General features: G+C 36.9%; 1 protein-coding gene across 7 annotated transcripts in view; it reads left to right on the top strand.

The window, feature by feature from the left end:
• Positions 1 to 3,754: 3,754 nt before the first annotated feature.
• The window catches only part of USP25 (ubiquitin specific peptidase 25), a 124,935-nt gene continuing 111,574 nt past the window's right edge, over positions 3,755 to 17,115 (top strand). For all 7 annotated transcript variants that reach the window (XM_037061791.1, XM_037061794.1, XM_037061796.1 and 4 more), the window contains exon 1: positions 3,755 to 3,838. In XM_037061791.1, coding sequence (XP_036917686.1) covers positions 3,794 to 3,838 — 45 coding nt within the window. In that variant the 5' untranslated portion in view covers positions 3,755 to 3,793. The remainder of the gene's footprint in view (positions 3,839 to 17,115) is intronic.

Raw genomic sequence — 17,115 nt, forward strand, 5'->3', positions numbered from 1 at the left:
TGTTGTGCTGATTCTCGGATGACAAAATGTAGCCTTTTATTCCAGTAGAGCTTGCTTGTAAAGTAGACTTTGCATTGGACTAGATTCCTATTTTAATTCACAGAACTTCTTTCCCCCAAACTAGTCTAATTGGAGGTATCAAAATTGACGGAAAATGCAGAAGTACTATTCTTTAAAGTGTGTCAAAGGATATTCAGTGGCACAAAAGTGTAAAATGTAGGATTAAGTAGATTAAATGACTGTTGTGAGCTGAACTGTGTTCCCCTAAAATTTGTACGTTGGACTCCCAACCTCTAGTACCCTGGAATATAGCTATATTTGGAGATAAGGCCTTTAATGAGATGATTAAGTCAAAATGAAGCTGTTAGAGTAGGTTTTTAAGCCAATAATAGCTGGCATCCTTACAAAAACAGAGAGAAGGGCCAGGGAATATATGCACAGAGGGTCAAACACATACAGAGGCAGCAAATGGGTGCGGGTGTGGCACCTGCAAGCTGAGGAGAGAGGCTACAGGAGAAACCAATCCTGCTGGCCCCTTGGTCTTTGACTTCCAGCCTCCAGAACTGTGAGAAAACAAATTTCTGTTGTTTAAGCCACCCAGTCTGTGGTATTTTGTTATGACTGTCTTAGCATACAAAGAAGCAAGATCTGGAGACTCTCAATGTGTAAGGCACCATTGACTGCTGAAGATACTAATAATGATAGGCTTTGTTACATGAAACAGTATGACTGCCAGAACCACAAAGCTGTACAACTGGAATGAAAAGTAAAAATTAGACATAGACACAAAAGCACAAATAAAACTTCTTTTCTTGCCTTCATGGCTTCCCATTTAACTCAATAACCATTTTATTGTCCATGTATCAGGCAGATAGTACTATTGCAGCTTCTAATCTATGAACACCTCCCACTAAATGGTACCACTGTGAGATCCTCTTTGAATAATTGCTGATGATTTTCTTATTGGTGGAAATAATTTATTCCAGAATGTCAATCATCTAAAGAAAAGATAAATTACTCTTATCCTTCTTAAAGTAAAGAACCACTCTTTGTCATGGAAATTGTTCAAATCTACACTATGAATTGAATATTTCTCTCTTATTCATGTCTTACAAATGTGCTTTAATTTAATGCTTTAACAATGCATTAAATTTTGGGTGTCCAGAAATGCATTTTCAAACTTTTCTAAACAAAGACAAACAAATAGTCAAAATAGAATAATACCTATTTCCTTGATTCATATACAAGACACAATACTGAATATTATAAGAAACAATTTTGATCCAAAATAGAAAAATAGACTTAGTATTAAAAACTAAATTTTAAATTTTATACTAAACCTATCAATTTATGTGTTTACCCAAATGTCAACAATCCAGATTAAAGCAACAGATTAGAAATTATTAAATAATATCTCTAGGTTATCATTCCAACATATTAAGGCTGACTCATGAATAGCAAAACTGACAATGTGACAAATTTTTAAAATAAAATAGAGTATCGGGCAATAGATTACATATGCAAAACTATCTCAATTCTCAAGTTTCCATTTTCTATTCAATCCAATTATACTTCTTCTAAAAAAGAATACCTATAATGAAACTTGAAATTTTCTTTTTAAAGTTCTACAGAATAACAATTAAGGTTAAAAAAATAATAAGTAGGATACCATCAGAAGATGGGAATGAATGACCAAAGTGGACGTTCATGACCACACTATCAACAGCTTTATTTGACAACTACCCAGATACTGCAGGTCACATCATTTTTTGATGGAACTAAAATTTTAACTCAGAGGAACACGTTGTCAAATTCTTGAAACTAGTCTTTAGTATCTGGCAATATCGTTTTTTAAAAAAACATAGTCCTAGATGTTTATGTTAGATCTAACTTTCTAAAATTAAAATATGAACCTAATAGATTTTTCTTTTTAAATCTAGAAATCAGAGAAACATCAAGTTGATAGGTTGAAAAGAACTTTGACCTGTAATTGAGGAAAAGAGGGCTCTAGTATGCCTTCTTTGACAAATCACTCTCTTTGGGTCTCAGCGTCATCATAAAAAAAATGTGTGCTTTCTATCAGAATTGTTGCATTGTTTCTAAAATACTGAGTTGCCAACCGTCTCATTTTCTGAAATTCATCTGGCAACACATAAGATACCGATAAAATGAAATTCATAATTTGTCAAAACCATATGACCAAAAATACGAAGACAAAAAGATTTCAAAAAGCGCTTGAAGATGATGTAGGGTGCAAAAGAAATTGTAATGTGCACAGATTTGTTACAAAGCCATAAGGGTTACTTGACCAGTGATTATTCAATAAAGCCAAATAATATTTCAATGGTTATTTACCAAGTTTGCTTTTCTTGTCAACTGATTAAAATTTTTATGCCAGGATTTGCATATGTGTGTATTGAATTTGTGACAATATACACTGAATATTCCACACCTGCCACTGCAGCACCCTCACCTCCTACCCCCAGGTTAGTTTGTAAAGCTCAAGTATTTTTTTTGTGGATAGAGATTGTTTTGTCCATGTTAAGTTTTCCTTACGATTTCATATATTGTATATATGAATATATTCCACACAGGGTGGTTAATTGATAGCTTCACTACTGGAATATTACAATGTATTGTAGCATTTAGGCAGTGATAACTTTTGTAATGTTGCTTGTTGTACAGACCATTTATTTATAGCAAATCTTCAGGAAATAACGCTTATTTCTCCAGAACCTAGCAGTGACTGGCACATGTTTGAATAAATGACGTAGAGGAAGAATGTCAATATTGATTTATGTAGAGATTAGTAAAGAAAAAAAGTACATTGTAGCAAAAGGACTTCTGACAGCCATTTCCTTAAGTCACTCTTGACTTTTCCTTTCCAGCAAGTTTATTGCTTGGGAAGTTCCTAGAAGTCGCGGGCAGAGGACGGGAAACATAGAAAGGAGCCGGGGTTCGGGATCCAAAACAGTTTTGGGACCTTATGGGGTCTAGAGGGAAATGTTTTGACTTGGAGGAGTTCGGAAAGCTGACGATCCGACAAACACTGGGCAGCCCTCCGGCCTCTGTTTGGAATGTCGCGGAGCTAGCCAAGGCCGTCTCGCAAGCAGCCGTAGGAGCGGCTCAGAGGTCCGGCCTGCGGGGCGCGCCCTCGCTACACTTGGTAGCGCCGTGCCCGCGCCAGGCGGGGAGGAGCCCGGCCCGGGGGCGGGACTCCAAGGCAGCCCCGCCTTGCCCCGCCACCCCGCAGGTCACAATGTAGGGTTAGGGCGGTCGCCGGGAGGGGCTCAACGGGGGTGGAGTCGCCTGGCTGGGGCGGTGACGGTAGCGGGGGGAAGGGAGGGGAGAAGGACTCGAGCTGGAGGAGAACAGCGCCATTCCGTCCGGCAGTTCCCTTCGTTCCCTCTCCCTTCCCCGCAGTGGCCCTTAAGCGCCAGCAAAGGAGCGCGCGCGCGCGCCCGTGACGCGGCCCAGCTAGCTCGCGCCCTCCTGCGTTTCCAAGTCCGCTGCCTGCTCGGGGACCTGGCAGCAGCGGACCAGCACCGCTTCGGGTGCGCCGTAAAGAATCGTGAAGTCGCAGCCTTGGTCTTCGCTGTCCGCGCCTCCCCGCCAGCCCGAGGTGCCCGCGCACGCCAGCCGCCATCACCTTCGCGCCTGGCTGGCGGGGGCGCTGTCCTCCCCCGCCGTCCCCGCTGCTCCTTGGAGCTCGGCGGAGCGCGGCAGCCAGGGCCCGCGGAGGCGCGAGGAGCCGGACGCAGCTGCTTGTGTCGCTGCCGGCGCCGCGGGGGCCATGACCGTGGAGCAGAATGTGCTGCAGCAGAGCGCGGCACAGAAGGTGAGGCGAGTCTGCGAGCCGGCGTGGTCCAGCGCCGCTCCTCCTTCCGACGTGCGGTTCGCACCCTCCTGGGCCGGGAGCTGCCCGGCCTCCCCCCGCCGCCGCTCGGGCCTCGGTTGCCCCGGGCTCCTTCCTCCGTCACCTACTGACCCTGCCCGTCGCCTTCGGGGGTGTCGCTCCCAGTGCTGAGCTGTTTTTGGAAGCAGGGTGTAGTTAGCGGGTTTCAATCCACTTCCTTCTTGCCAGTTTTTTGGGGTAACAAACAGTGGCTGGTATTTATTGAGAGCGACCCTCACATTTCTACACTCCTCTATCTGGCTTCTTAAACTTGTCCTCAAAAAAAAAAAAAAAGAAGAAGAAGAAGAAAAAGAATAACCAGTTGTCATCCCTTCTGAGCACAGTTTATATTTCGAAGGTAGGACCATTCCAGGCCTGCTATTTGCAAAAGGGTCTCCGGAACTGAATCGCTTGCCTGGCGGGCGGGGCAGGTACGTTTACCAGGTGGACTCTATATGTACAGGGATTTGGTTATTTCCCTTTCCTCTTTCCGTTTCTTAATACAGGAAATGCCCCTTAAGAAAGGAAACCTTCCTGTCCATATTTACTCCAGGAATCTTTTGTCCCCTAAGTTTGACCTTGTTCCATCTTTCACCCTTTACTCTGGCCTCAGTTACACATTCTAATGGTCACTTACAAGAATCTGTGAAGCTTCAGATGTTATATAGTCAGTAGTGAGAGACGCTCTTTTCATTCTAGATTTTGTTTTCAGAATCTCAAGTGCACTATCGTGGCTTAAACTAGGTATCTATCCTGAAGAGTAGTTGGCTATGACTTTTTTGGGGGGCGGTCATTAGTGTGAGAAGCATTTTGGGTACGATGAAAACATTGCTGTAGTGTTGGAATTGGGGAGATCGACGCGTTACTGTGAGCAGAGTCGCGTGCGGCTTATCTGGGTGAACATGCATGCCCCACCCTGTTGTAGTTTTGGCATACCTGTGCTTGGTTATAGAATAAGGCCGGCTGTCCTAAAATAGTCAATGTGTATGTTCACAGCCCGTTAAGTTTTTGATTTGAGATTATTTTTAGAGTTTTATGATAGTACTTGAGGTAATTGAAGATGCTCAGAAATTTTGAACAGCAAAGGCAGTGTGCATTATTTTAGGCCCTTTGGGATAGTTCTCTTGTAACTCTTGTGTGTTAGAGATAACTGTTACTGATAAATTTAGAAGGTTATTGCAGACTGGTGTTCATTTACAGTGAAATAATTCTAGATTTAATAATGGGAATTTAGAACAGTTTATCTCCTAACTCCATCTATTCTGTTTTAGAGTATCTTAAGTTTAAGTTTTATCTTTGGTGTTTTAGTTAATACATGATAAAGTGTTAGTACTTAGAACAGGATTTTGTGGTTCTGTATACTAAATTATATTTAATAAATTTGGTATCTTTTTTGTTTGTAGTTCTTTTCAGCATTGAACATTATAGCCTATTTCAAAATGGAAAATGCACCAAATACTTTTTACACCTCTTAAATTTGAACAATGGCAAAAAGTTTGAGTTGAATTGATTTTGATTAAAGTACTCCTTTAGCATAGACGCAGATAATACAGATCTGCCTGGTTCAGACCTTTATACATAAATTTATAGGATTAAGAATTAAATTCCCGAAAGTGATCTTGGCCATTAAGTCCAATTTTCTAGTTTAATTAACCCCCTCCTTACATAAAAAGAGTAATAGTTAATTTAAAGTATTACCATTATGATGCTATTTTTAGTGTATGTCAGATTATTTCATTCATATTGGGGAATTTTTTGAGCAATATTATTTTTGTACTTTCATCATGGTATTTGTACTTTTTAAAAGAAACACTTAATGTATTTATTTACTTTATTAATATACTATTATTTTGTTATTTATATTGTGCTATTTTTAGTGCTATTGTGTTATTTATAGTGCTATTTTTAAAAATATTTTTATGGGTAAATTGATAGATTTAAACTCACCAAGCTGGTAACTAGACAACTCTCATTTTACTAGTAATTCATAAAATTTTGAAGTGAACACAAAGAGTTTCGCTTCTGTTTCTTCTAAAGCATGAAGTTCACTTCCTTAGTTAAGCTAGTAACTAGGAAGTGAACTTCATACTTTAGAAGAAACAAGCGAAACTCTTTGTGTTCACTTCAAAATTTTATGAATTACTAGTAAAATGAGAGTTGTCACATGCATAGTGCATAACCAAAATTTCAGCCTCTTTTCTGCTCTCAGAAAATTGTGTGTGTATGTGCTTGTATAACAGTAGTTTTATGTAAATAGCTATATTTTGGTGGTTGGAACAGTTCCCTATATTTTCAAGATTCTTTTTTTTTTCCTTCCAGAGGATATTATGAGTAGTGATAATCATTTTTTTAAAGCAGCACAACCCCAAACTTTCAGAGGTCTTTCATTTACCTACAGGGTAGCTTGTCACAATATAATATAACTCAAGGGGCTGTCTGTTCCTCAGATGTGTTCTTTGCTTCAGTGCTGAAGTTTGGCTATGACTGAGTTAAAAGAGGTAATACAGTTGCAGAGAGCTGCTTGTCTGAGGTTTAGCAGATACAGGTGAGGTGGAGTTGAAGGCTGTTCAGATATAGTTAAATCCTGCCATTTGCTCTTGAACATGTATCTTCAGCCTTTATGCTTGTTATTTTTCTAAGTGTAGGATCCTTAGATCTCAGAAATTTGATACATAGATTCAGGTCCCAGGTGAGGATTCTTTAGGGCAGCAATAGAAGGCCTCCTCCCAGGAAACTAATTAATTTATAGAGTGAAGTGAGCTGGGTACTATTTACTTTAAATTCATACTTATGAGTTGAGTAAAATGTAAAGTTTGCAAGGGCAGGTATTTTCGCTGTTTTGTTTCACCATAGGGCTTAGAACAGTTCCTTGCATGTGGTAGGTTTCAGTAAATATTTGATGATGAAATAATGAGTGAATGTTTTCTAACAGGGATGCAACTGCAGTACTTATTTTAGTTCCCTCTGAATCTCAAGATTTAACATTACTGAGAAACTTACTGTTGGAAGTTCCAACAGGACAACTGTTGGAATTGAGGCAGTGCAATGAAAACACAGTAGGAGGCGGGGAGGATCCAAATCACCTTACGATGACCGAGGGCAAATAAATCATGGAATGCCTCTGAATCATCATTTAAAGCCTCAAAGTTAGTATGATTAGACATGAGCAACTTTTTAAGATCTGAATGTTCAGTGGATATAAGCATGCATTTATTTAAGATAGGCGGGATTAAAAACTAGAGGATAGAGGAAGAAGGAATTTTATGGATCAACATTCAATTAATTACTATGGGAGTTAGGTGAGAAGAATGTCACAGATTAATCAAGTTAAGTGTTAAAACACATTTTAAGAAACAGTACAAACTGGATTCAGGGGAAGTTTCATAGATAAATTAATGTAGTATTTTCTAATTTTAGGTATCATCTAAAGTTATAGAAATACAATACAGCATTTCAAGGGACAGTTAACATTATACAAGGTCTGTCCAGTCATGCAATATGAAAAAGAGGCATTTATTAAAGAAAATACAAGAAACATTGTACAGGACAATGATGCCACAGTCTCCCTCAAAGTAGGCACACTGGGACCTCACACAATTCTCCCAGTTGCCATCAGCTGTATGTTGTATTTTCCTGAATCTCGCCAACAGTATGAAATCTCTTCCCTTTTGAAGGTGACTTTAGTTTTGGGAAAAGCCAGAAGTTGCAGGGTGCCAAATCCGGGCTGAATCGGGGCTGAATCACCTGGGTGATTTGATCCTTTCACCAAAAAACTGCGAGAGAGGTGATGTGTGAGCACATGCGTTGGGATGAAGCTGCCCATCATCAGTTGTCTTCTTTGCGGCCTTCTGAATCATCCGAATAGTTTCCACACAGGAATGTTCAAGCTTAACACAAAATTTAATACAGATTCATTGCATTTTGAATGGAATGGCCACACAATACACATGCTCACTCACCATAGTCTACTGCCCCCACTGACTAGTATATTGAAGTCATCATTGTTCACATACACACATTCCAGTCCACTGGCCTTGGCTGCCAGGTTACATTGAAGTTGTGCAAACTGCCCTTGTTATATTAACAGTGATTGGATTTTTTTCTGGACAGAAAATCAATATAAATCATATGAATCAATACAAATCAAATAAATCAATGTAAACATTACATACAATGAATATTCTTTAGCACTAAATACTTTCTTATCTTGTTATTAGTATAAGACTTGGTTTGGGCAGAGAGCTGAGGATCCAGCTGTTTATTTTCTTATTTCCTTCCTTTCTTACCTAACTTCGATTCATATACTAAACTTGTATCTAGCTTGCTTTATGAATTTTCATCAGTTCTAATAAATATTTGATTGACTTTCTTAATATTCTATATTTACATTACTTATTATTTGCAAATAATTATTCTGACATCTTTTCAGTATTCACACCTTTTTCACTCACTATTTTATTGCTTTATCTAAGATTACAGAATACTACTAGAATTGGTGTTAGTTTCTGTAATGTATTGTTTCATTATGACATGGAAATTTCCTTGTAGTTCCAAGTTTTTTAAATGTTTTGGAATCAGATTTAGGATGTTGACTCTATCAAATGTCTTTTTTTTTTTGCAACAACTGATGTGATGATATTCAATAAGAATGTTGTAATACATAACATGAAACATTTACTATATACTATATAAGGAATTATGCTAAGAGATTTTTAAACTTTGTTTTTTTATTTAATCTTCCCAACCAACTTATTAGATGAGCACTGTATTTATTTTCCCTTACATGTTGTGGCTGAGGAAATGATATAAGAGAAGAACTAGAGCAACATTTCATTGTTCGTGTGTCCAGAGTGGGGTTTAAACTCAAGGTTGTGAGGCTCAGGAACACCTATTCTTTACCATGGTGCTGAATGGCTTTCTGATAATAAAAACTCCTTTAGTCGTGATACCTTTGAATTCACTGTACAAAATTTTGATCTAGAGTTTGGTATCAGTATTCTTCAATGAGATTGGTTGCATGGTTTGCTTTTGTACATATGGGCTTCCAAGGTAAGGTTAGGTCATAAAATCACTAGGATGCTCTTTTTGTTTTTCTGTGCTTTTGGAATTGTTTACTATAGGATTAGGTTAAGCCATTCAAAATTGGTGGTATTAAATAAATTTTTGTCATTCAGCATAAGTACTTGTTACTTTGAAGGTTTGATGAATATTACTATATCAAGATGACCATTTTGTTTATAAGTTTTAGGTAAGCTGTACAAATTTTTATTATCTTACAGGTTTCTACTTCTTCTAGGTTGAGTTTAAGAATGTTTTATAGATTCAAATTTTATTTCATTTAGATTCTCATATATATTAGTCTGATATTTCCTTTTAAATCTCCATATAGGTAGATAGATCCCTTTCTTATTCTTGTTTATGTTGTTTTGTTTTCTCGGTAATGTTTGTTTGCTAGATGTTGATCTGCTTTCTTGGGCTTTCAAAATCCAGCCGTTTTGTATATAACTTTTGTTTGTCTTCTAACTTAAAATTTTTTTCTTTTGTCTTTAATGATTCCACCTTTCTAGTCCATCTAGTAGTTGCTCTTTTTATACTTCAATTCACCTTTAGTGAGTCTTCAATCATGTTTAATGAAAAGCATTTGGGGCTGTGGATTTTCATCTGATTTTATTTTGATTTTCACCTTATTTAAATTTTTTTTTTTTTACTTTCTAGGTTGTTGCATTTTAAAAATTGTTGATTTTTAGTTTTGATGCATTGTTTAGAGAATATGATTTGCAATAGTTTTAGAAATCTATTAGGATGTTCTTATGACTAAGTACCTGAGGTTTTAACGAGCACATGAAAAGGGTGTGTATTCTTTGAAAGTTACAGAATTCTGTGTATATTAAATGAACCCTTACAGTATAATTTGAATATTTAATGTCTCATTCTTTATTTCTTAAATTCAGAGATGTTGATATCTTTTAATGTAATTTCATCAAATTCTCTTTGTATTTCTAGTGGATCTAATCCAAACTTATGTATATTTGCTGGTCTTCAGTAGGATTTCATCATTCACATATATGGTGATAACTGGTACATTTGATGTTTTATTGTCATCTGAGTTTCCATACACTAGTCATGCTTCTCCCATTCAGTTTCGGGGGAGTGATCAAGCTTTTGTTGTTTCACCTTCCCAGCCTTTGCCTCCATATCCTGTACTGATTTAGAAATCTTTCTCGTTTCTGCTCTTTTAATTTTAAACAAATATATCCAAGCACATATTTTTCTGAGTGTTGAAAAGTAAAATGAGTTCTTCCTTTGGTCACCGATAAGATACGACTTTTTAGCATACTTTTTATTTACAGCATTACTGGTTTTATTGGGGTACTGTGGAATTGTAATTCTAAGTGATACCCTTTTAAATTTCTCAAGGTATACCCTATATCAAAAATATTAATCATGTTACAGACATGTTAGAAGTTAGTTTTTTAAAAATTAGATATTTACTTTTAACTTCGTCTTTTGTATAGTATAATAGTTTGATGTTACTTTTTTAAAAAAAGATTTTATATATTTATATTTAGAGAGGAAGGGAGGGAGGGAGGGAAACATCAGTGTGTGGTTGCCTCTCTCATGCCCCCTACTGGGGAACCTGGCCCGTAACCCAAGCGTGTGACCTGACTGGGAATCGAACTGGCAACCCTATGGTCCACTGGCCAGCACTAAGTCCATTGAGCTGCACCAACCAGGGCTGATGTTACTTTTTAAATTTTGTGTGGGTGTCTTTTTAACGGTCCTGACTAGGTTTTTTGATCTGAAGATTTTAGTGTTCTTTTCAGTAAAAAGATATTTTAAAATTATTGCTTCTACTCTCCTTTTTACTCCTCTAACTACATTATTTGAATATTAGATATCATTTATCTCTCACTACAAACTTTATCATTCTTTCTCTCTCTTTTTGTCCTATGCATTAAGATAACTTTTTAGTTTGATTGTCTAGATCATTGTTTCTGTAATGCCAGTGTTATGTTTACTACCTCCTAGGCGGTCACATAGTTTTGGATGGTTTGTGTAAATAATGTACATGTTACTTGGTTCTGAAGTGCACAGAATGAAATTAATCACCAATATTGGTTCATGATCAGCTGTATATGCAAATGTTTTTATTTATGAAATTACTTATTAATTTTCAATAATAAGCATACATAAACCCACTACTTAAAAGCTAGAACTTAGAAAGTAACTTATGTGTGACCATATAGCCCCTCATCCCATCTCTCTGTTTTCGTAAGAGATTGTATTCATTTTTAGTCCTGTGTTCATTCTCCCTTCAATTTCCTTTTTATTGCATCTCAATGAATTTCTGAAAGTATGCTTTTAATTTTAGTTCTTTAAAATTAGGAACTTTTTTCTACCTTGATATCGAAAAGATATTCATCTGTCTTTTCTATTAAGAGTTTTTAAAGTTGTATTTGCAACATTTCAGCCTTATTTCATCTGCTTTTAATTTTTGTATGTGATATTAGATAGGGATCTGATTTATTGTTTAATATATGTATATATGATTTTTTGTTATTAATCTTACCCTGTTGAAAAGTTAAATGCTCTCTCCAACTGAACTGACATGCCATCTCTGTCATACATGAAAACATTATGTAAAACGCTTTTTCCCCCTGGGCTATTTTGTTCCGTCATTCACTTCGTGAACACCATCCTGTCTTCATTGCTCTAGCTTCGTAATAATCTTGAGTACTAGTGAAATAAGTTTGCTTCTTTCCTTCCAATGGGTTGTGGCATTTCATTCTTCCTTAGAAATTTTACAGTAATCATACTGCTTTCTCTAAGAAACCCTTGCTTGAGTTATTTATTAATTCCCTTGAATCCATAGGCTAATTTGGCATTAGTAACACCATTCTGATACTGAATCTCTCCACAAAAAGGGTACACTTTTATATTTAGGGTTATACTTTTTTATTGTCTTCTTTCATATCTCTTACTCAGTTTATAATTTTAACTGTATAATTTTTTTTCCTAAGACTTTATTTATTTATTTTTAGAGGGAAAGGAAGGGAAGGAGAAAGAGAGGGAGAGAAACATCAATGTGTGGTTGCCTCTTTTGTGCCCCTTACTGGCAACCTGGCCTGCAAACCAGGCATATACCTTGACTGGGAATAGAACTGGCAGCTCTTTGGTTCACAGGCGGATGCTCCATCCACTGAACCACACCAGCCAGGGCTAACTGTATAGTTCTTATACATTATTTTTTCTAGGTAGTTGATAATTTCTGATAACAATTATATGTGGTAATTTAGAATATTTGTTATTTGTTACTGTTGTATACAAATGCAGATGACTTTTGTACATTAACCTAATGTCCAGCCACCTTGCTAAGCTCTTCTGTTTTAATACTTTTCCAGTGATAATTTTGGACTTTGTATGCAAAGGGTTATATGTATAAGTTATGATGGTTTTATTCATTTACTTACAATTTTTATGCCTGTAATTATATTTTTTTCTTGTTGTAGTAGGTAAGACCACTAATAAATGTTGATTAGAAGTGATGATAGTGGGTATTGTGTTCCACTGCTGATTTTAAAGGACAGTTCCATACTTCAGTACCTAATGTACTTCTGAAGTATTTACATGAGTTAGCTGTAGAAACACATGTTATAAAGAGGGTTCTGTTTGTAAAGAACTAAAGGTTATTGCGGTATTTAAATTTTAATACTTGCATGTACTTTTCTCTTTGGGTCCAACTGACTCTTGTGGAAGTTTGCACTCAGGTATTGGGCAGGGGTGGGAGGTGGGGACAGCTTGTTCATCAGCCACTTCTCCATCATTCTGTCTTGTCTTCCAGTGTTTCTGTGTATGAATCATTTCTGAGAGTTTTTTTATGTATGTGCAGCATATGAAAACTGAAGTAGACTTTAAAGAAATATAGTAAAGTTACTATCCTTTGTATCACCTGGACATGAAATAGAATATCTTATTATTCTAGAAGTTTCCATAGTGCCTCACCCACACTGCCCCTCCCTTGCATGTCCCACTAGCTGCTATTTTGACTTCTTGAAGTTAATGTTACTCTGATATAATTTACCAAAAAAAGAGAAAACACCCATGTAAAAGTTTATAGTCAGATGACTTTTGTCATTATAGAATATTTCTGTCACTCCAGAAGATAATATGCCACCTTTTCATTTGGCATCTGCACACTCCCTATTCCAGGTAACCACTGATCTGATTTTTATCATTATAGATCAATTTTGGCTGGTTTAGGCCTTCACATAAATTGTTTGGTCTCCGGTCGGGGCGCATATGACAGGCAAACTGATCAGTGTTTTCTCTCTCACATGTATTTTTCTCTCCCTCTCTCCCTCCTTCTTTTCCCCTCTAAAATCAATAAACATGTCCTTGTGTGAGTATAAATTAATTAATTCAACCTAGCATGACATCTAGATGAATGTAGTTTCAAATAGTATGGTATATTATGTATGTACAATTAGTATGACCAACAACTGCATTTATTGGTTTTTAGTAATTGTTTGTGATACACACAGCTGCTAGGAATTATACAGTATTCTAGTTTGAAAGATCTATTTAGAGCATGTTTATATTGTTTTATTAATATAAGGGATTTTGTTTTTGGCCTGCAAGTGAATTCTGAAATTTTATATAAGGAAACTAGAGAGACATAAAAATTTAATTGGACAATAGAGAACTATATTAGGAATTAGATCATTAGCATCAAAACAAGTTAAATACATAAAGATATGATTTGATTCACAAGTTTTTTAAAATACATATTTATTGATTTTTAGAGAGAGAGAAAGGGGGAGAGAGAGAGAGACATCGATGTGAGAGAGAGACATCAATTGGTTGCTTCCCTTACACGCCCCAACCAGGGATCGAACTCACAACCTAGGTATGTGCCCTGACTGGGAATTGAACCCACAACTTTTCAGTATACAGAACGACACTCCAACTGACTGAGACACACCAGCCAGGGTGATTCACAAAAGTTTTGTTTTAACCACGTGTTTTGCAGAATATAGCATTCCAATTTAAAAAAAAACACACTTTCCAAAAGATTTTTTCTTGCAAGTTGGATTTTCAGAACTCAAAATGCATGTTCCCATAGAAACCATGTTTCATGGTGTTGGGTTCTTATTTGGCCTGGAAATATATTTAATTCTGCGAGAACTTAGTTTATAGTGTTGTGGAACAATATTTTTTTGGGGAAAACGACATTTAGAGTTTCTTGTGATACATTTATTTTTTATCTGTTAGTTGATAGGGATGGGGGATCCTTTGGGGGTGTGGGTATCGTCCAGCTGTTAGGTTGGTTGAGGGGTGGGTGGTGAGTAGGGGTATGAACTGTGAGGTGAGGAAGGATAGAAACAAACATTTATTGACCAACTACATTCAGTGTTTTTTTGCTACTTGTTTCCCATAAAGTATCTCATTGATTTTTTTAATTATGTGAAAGCTTAAGAATGTTGCTCTAGGATTCTATGCAAAGATAGAAAAAAACTTTTTAAATTTAGAATTTCTGACACTTCTAAGCCTAAATGTGAATAGTGAAGAATAAAAAAGCATACCTTCAGATTTATATACCCACAGAAGCATATGGTTAATATAGTACTTAAAATGCTGTTAACTCATTAAAATGCTTTAAGTATTTTAAATGATTAAAATAAGCCTTGAGTCTGTGTCAGTGGAAAATTCAAGATATCCCAACCATTCATGGGATTACGGTGTAGATTATTTGTATTTGGGAATTTCAGCAAAACTCTACATGCTGTATATTCAACTTGAAGCAGTATTGATAGGAACAGAACTAGGAAATGCAGCCTGTGAAGTTCTGGGTAGGATGTAGGGGAGTGTAGAGCACAGGCGCACCCACAGGCCCTTGGGCCCAATCCGGCCCTCCACCTGTTTCTACCCGTTGGCAGTGCCGAGCTCTCCCTTAGCTGTTAAAGAGTAGTTACATCTATACAGTCCTAAAATGACATTTGGCCCTTTGAACACAACCGTGAAGCTGACGTGGCCCTCAGTGAAAATGAGTTTGACACCACAGTAATCCATGTATGGTTAGGGTATCTTGTATTTTCCACTGCCGCAGACTCAAGGCTTTTCTTAATCATTTGGAGTTTTCTCTATAGTAGAGAAAATACAGTAATGCTATAGAGTATTTTCTCTACTATAGAAAGTTTGCTTCTTAGTTAAGTGGGCTTGATTTATGTATGCTATTGTTCACATCTCCAGTCATTAGTTAGTACCTTTTCCCTATGGATGAGTCAGAGCTTTGTGATCTGACTTGACTCCAGTTCACCTCTGCAAACTCCGCTCTATTCAATTCTCAGTCCTCCTGCTGAGAGCCTGTCACGTGCCAGATACTGTACTACTTACCAGGAATGCATCAATGAGGGAGACAGAGTCTGTGCTCTCTGGAATTATTGCCTGGTCATTAACCATGGTATATTATTAAAGTCTGTGGTGCCAGCAGAATCTCTAACTTCAAGAGAAGGTAGCTGAATACACCAAAAAAAATCCCCTAAGACCAAAAAATGCTTTGAATTAGAAAGCAGAATGGTATTTTTTAGACTGAGAATGAAAGCTAGAGGGAAGAAGAAGACAAGGTGAGGCTAGAGATAGCTGTGGCCTTGAAGGATCCTTTAAGCCATGAGGATTATGCTTTAGCAAAATTACTCAGAGAGGTCATAGAGTGTTACAAATGAAGGGAAATTAAAAGTTGTGTTGTCCCTCATAAATTATACATTTAAAAAAACAGCTTCAGGAAACACAAGTTCTTGTTTTTTGTGTGGTTTGGGGTTTGTGTCTTTGTTTCTTTGGTTGTTTTTGTTGTTGTTTTGCTTGTATAGCTGGTTAGAGGCAGGCTTGGGATTTACAAAGAGCTACGTGAGGGACATATTATGCACTTGAAATTGTCTGTCAGTGAAGTTTGGGGATTTCTTGTTACAGTCAGAGATAACGTGAACCAGGGCAGTTTAGTGTTATCAGGTAGATACAGAAGGTATTCAGATGTCTGTGGTTGCACAACTTAATGGCAGTAGTGCGTTGCATAGGTAACGTTGAAATGTTTGTCACTTATTGCCTAGCAGTGCTTTAGTACATACAATTCTGAAGTTTCAGAATGTCTTCAAATTTTCTATGAAACTGGGCTCTTTTCTCCTGCCTTGAAAATTTGAACTCTTTCTTAAAGGTCACTGTAAAAGTTGCCTTTTTTTCCCTGAAGATGGAAATCCTTGACTTTCTTTGTCTCCTCACTAAACCCAGTTTTATTTAGATTTGGAAATTCAGTTAGAAGAACCAATGACTAACTCATGAGTCATTCACCCTTTAACTCAGAAAGCTTTTCTGCCTTGTAGTCCGTGGTGCATCACTTTTTTTGTACCATTAAGTAAGCATTTTACATCAATAGAGTAGTGGAATTTGAGGCTGAGTTTTCTTTTTTTTACTGAATCTTTAATCTCCAAAATCAGATATGGAAAAAAACAAATACGAAGAGGATGTAGGCTGTGGAATTTGAAAAACCTATTTTTATTCCTGACTCTGTACTTGATCTCTTATGTCTCTTAGCTACAAAATGAGAGTAACTTCCTAGAACGTATGTATGAGTGAATGTGAGCATGTATTACATGAGATTATATACTGAAAGCACTAATACAGTGTTTGGCATACAGTAAGAGCATAATAAAGGCTATCTTTCCTTGGCCTGAGCCAGTGATCATTTTTTCCCATCTCAAAAAAAATTTTATATCGATGTTAAATATGTTGTAATCTTTACTGACATATATTTAAAACAGATCCAGCATTAGGTAGGGTTAACTGGAAAGGACGAGAATTTCTGTGAAACACTCTAATCCTTAATTTATGTTAAATTTATTAATGCCTCCTTTTCCCTGTGGTGCATAGTACTATATTTTGCACATAGTAGGCACTTAAGAATGTCATCAGGCAGTAAAAATAACATTAAGGAAGGAATTTGAAGGCCTGTGTATAGACTTGGCTTCTTTGCTTATTGATTTTTGTGGTTTTTGCAAGCCACTGACTCTTTGAATGCTAAGTCTTTTTTTTTTTAAATATTTATTTATTTTTAGAGGGGAAGGGAAGGAGAGGAAGAGAAACATCAATGTATGGTTGCTTCTCGTGCATCCCCTGCTGGGAAATGGTCCCTGCTGGGAACTGGCCTGCAACCCAGGCATGTGCCCTGA

Source organism: Sturnira hondurensis, unplaced genomic scaffold (genome assembly GCF_014824575.4).
Source record: "Sturnira hondurensis isolate 20B ecotype Veracruz unplaced genomic scaffold, ASM1482457v3 Scaffold0013537, whole genome shotgun sequence".
In the NCBI taxonomy this organism is placed as follows: Eukaryota; Metazoa; Chordata; class Mammalia; order Chiroptera; family Phyllostomidae; genus Sturnira; species Sturnira hondurensis.